The sequence below is a fragment of the Arachis ipaensis genome, chromosome B06 (genome assembly GCF_000816755.2).
Source record: "Arachis ipaensis cultivar K30076 chromosome B06, Araip1.1, whole genome shotgun sequence".
In the NCBI taxonomy this organism is placed as follows: Eukaryota; Viridiplantae; Streptophyta; class Magnoliopsida; order Fabales; family Fabaceae; genus Arachis; species Arachis ipaensis.
Genome location: NC_029790.2, coordinates 133,060,020 through 133,062,644, shown reverse-complemented (window position 1 = coordinate 133,062,644; position 2,625 = coordinate 133,060,020). Strand labels below are relative to the sequence as shown.

Sequence of the window (2,625 nt, the reverse complement as noted above, 5' to 3'; positions counted from 1 at the left end):
AAAATAACTATTTTATTTCTTCTTGTTACCTTTTTGTTTGTTTTCTTTTTATATGATTTTAATTTCATTAATTGTTAGTGCTAATGATGTTATTAATTATTAATATTTATTTATTAGAACAGATTTCATATGGGAAGACAGCCACTAATAATAATAGCAGAAGCAGAACTTTGTACTGAAGTTGGAATAAGAAAGTTCAAACAAATTTCAAATAGAAGCATTCCTTCTCCTATTTCTGCTTCCCCACTTCACCAAAAAGGTCTCTTCTTCACCAGGTATATACAAATTTTTTTATCATTTTTATTTGTTTATTTATTCATATATAATTAATTATATCTATTATAATCTATAGTATTTACTTATAGGTAAACTTAGAAATCTTCAGAAAATCCTGTGTCCCCACTTAATTGTCATGTCCACAATAAAATATGGATTATGGAATGCCCTTTGCAAAAATCATATAAGGTGTGTGTACAATGGATGGCATTTTAGAGGGGAAAAGGACAAAAGTGGATAGAAATTTTTATAGTGTCATTATTCAAACAAAAAATCAGGATTATATAAGAAATTATTATCACATTCCCTTTCACTTTTCCCTTTTAGTATTAGTTTGTTTATATTAATTTATTTACAAATTTAAGATAACATTTGTAAATATTTTTTAACTGTTTTATGTTACATTTTGATACTTGCACCTAAATAGTAAGGTTCACATATTATGAAAATAAAAATTTAATAGTAATTAATTATTCAATCAAATAAAGAATAAGTTATCATTTTGAACAATAATTAAGAGTTGGGTTGAGATTTTACTCTTCTAAGATTGTGTCTTTTTTACCTAGTTATAGCATGAATTTTTTTCCTCTTTACCCATAGTTTATTTTTGTTTTTGATGGTGCAAATGGAATTCAAACATGCAATAAGCATGATATATTTTTTTTTTCTTATATAATACCTCAAATTTGAGTATGATAGATTTTTTTAAAAAAATAGTATTAGGAGGATTTTTGCCTTTCACACTAGGGTCAACTCATACCGATATATGTTTTTACCTTCAATATCATTTTTGCATTTAGCCATAAAAAGATAAGACGCGTCAAATTTATTAATCATAATCTAGCAGAAATCTTTGTAAGTGCACGTTGGGTAATTATTTTAAATGATTTAAGGCCTTTTTTTAATTCTTATTGGTTGAGTGTAAAATTATTTCACTTTGTTAGCAAATAGAAAATAAATTAAATCCAAAAATGAATCTAGTAATATTTGCAATTGCAGGGGTCAACGTTGGTCAACCATGAGAAACACCATAATCTCAATGTACCAACCATCACACTTGGCCAGCTTAGTGCCAAGAATGCAATCATTCATAGAATCAGCAACACAAAATCTAGATCACATCACAAATACTAATGAAGACATAACATTCTCCAATCTCTCACTTAGGCTTGCAACCGATGTAATTGGTGATGCTGCATTTGGTGTCAACTTTGGACTCTCAAATCCCAATTATTCATCTAATTGTGATTTATCAATCAAGAACAATAATAATGTTAATGTTAACAAGGAAGTTTCTGATTTCATTAATCAACACATTTATTCCACTACACAACTGAAAATGGACCTATCCGGTTCATTTTCTATCATACTAGGATTAATTGTACCATTGCTTCAAGAACCGTTTCGGTGGATCTTGAAGCTGATTCCGGGTACCATGGATCAGAAAATAGAGAATACCAACAGGAAATTGAGCCGCCGACTCGACGAGATTGTGAAAAGGAGGATGGAAGAAAGTAACAGGAGTTGCAAGAATTTCTTGTCACTTATTTTGAATGCAAGGGAATCAAGAAATGTGTCTGAGGATGTGTTCACACATGATTATATTAGTGCTGTTACTTATGAACACTTGCTTGCAGGGTCAGCTACCACTTCTTTTACACTGTCCTCTGTTGTTTATTTGGTTGCTGGCCATCCTGAAGTTGAGAGCAAGTTGATTCAAGAGATCGATGACTTCGGTCCGCCTGATCGGATGCCGACTGCCCAAGATCTTCAAGATAGTTTTCCTTATCTTCATCAGGTAAGTTAAAACTTGATGATGATTGATGTTGATCAACTATATATGTCTTGTACTAACTGCTAACTATGTAACACCAACCATACCTCTGATACCATCTTGGTTGTATTCATATTTTGTAGCTTTATTAAGCTTCAGGTAATTAAGTTCGCAAACTAACTTTCATTGACCAAGCAAATATTTTATGGTGTATTTAATTATTTCAGGTTATTCAAGAGGCCATGAGGATTTACACTGTCTCCCCATTAGTTGCAAGAGAAACATCAACTGAAGTAGAGATAGGAGGTTATCTCCTTCCAAAGGTAATAATTACATCTTTGTCCAATGCTAAATATTGGGTTAAATTCTTGATGGAATACTAATGTAGTTTATTTTATGAGCAGGGAACATGGGTGTGGCTAGCACTTGGAGTTCTAGCAAAAGACCCAAAACAATTTCCAGAGCCAGAGAAGTTCAAACCAGAGAGATTTGACCCTAAATGTGATGAGATGAAACAAAGGCACCCTTATGCATTTATACCATTTGGAATTGGTCCTCGTGCCTGTATTGGCAAA

The 2,625-nt window shown here is 31.7% G+C and overlaps 1 protein-coding gene across 1 annotated transcript in view; it reads left to right on the top strand.

Annotated features, from left to right (window-relative positions):
- LOC107605488 (cytochrome P450 711A1-like) overlaps positions 1 to 2,625 on the top strand; it is a 6,361-nt gene that overhangs the window by 3,338 nt on the left and 398 nt on the right. The window contains 4 exon segments of the mRNA XM_016307380.2: positions 123 to 275; positions 1,276 to 2,074; positions 2,278 to 2,373; positions 2,455 to 2,625. The exon segment at positions 2,455 to 2,625 is cut by the window's right edge and continues 9 nt beyond it. Of these exon segments, the coding sequence (XP_016162866.1) occupies positions 123 to 275; positions 1,276 to 2,074; positions 2,278 to 2,373; positions 2,455 to 2,625 (1,219 nt within the window).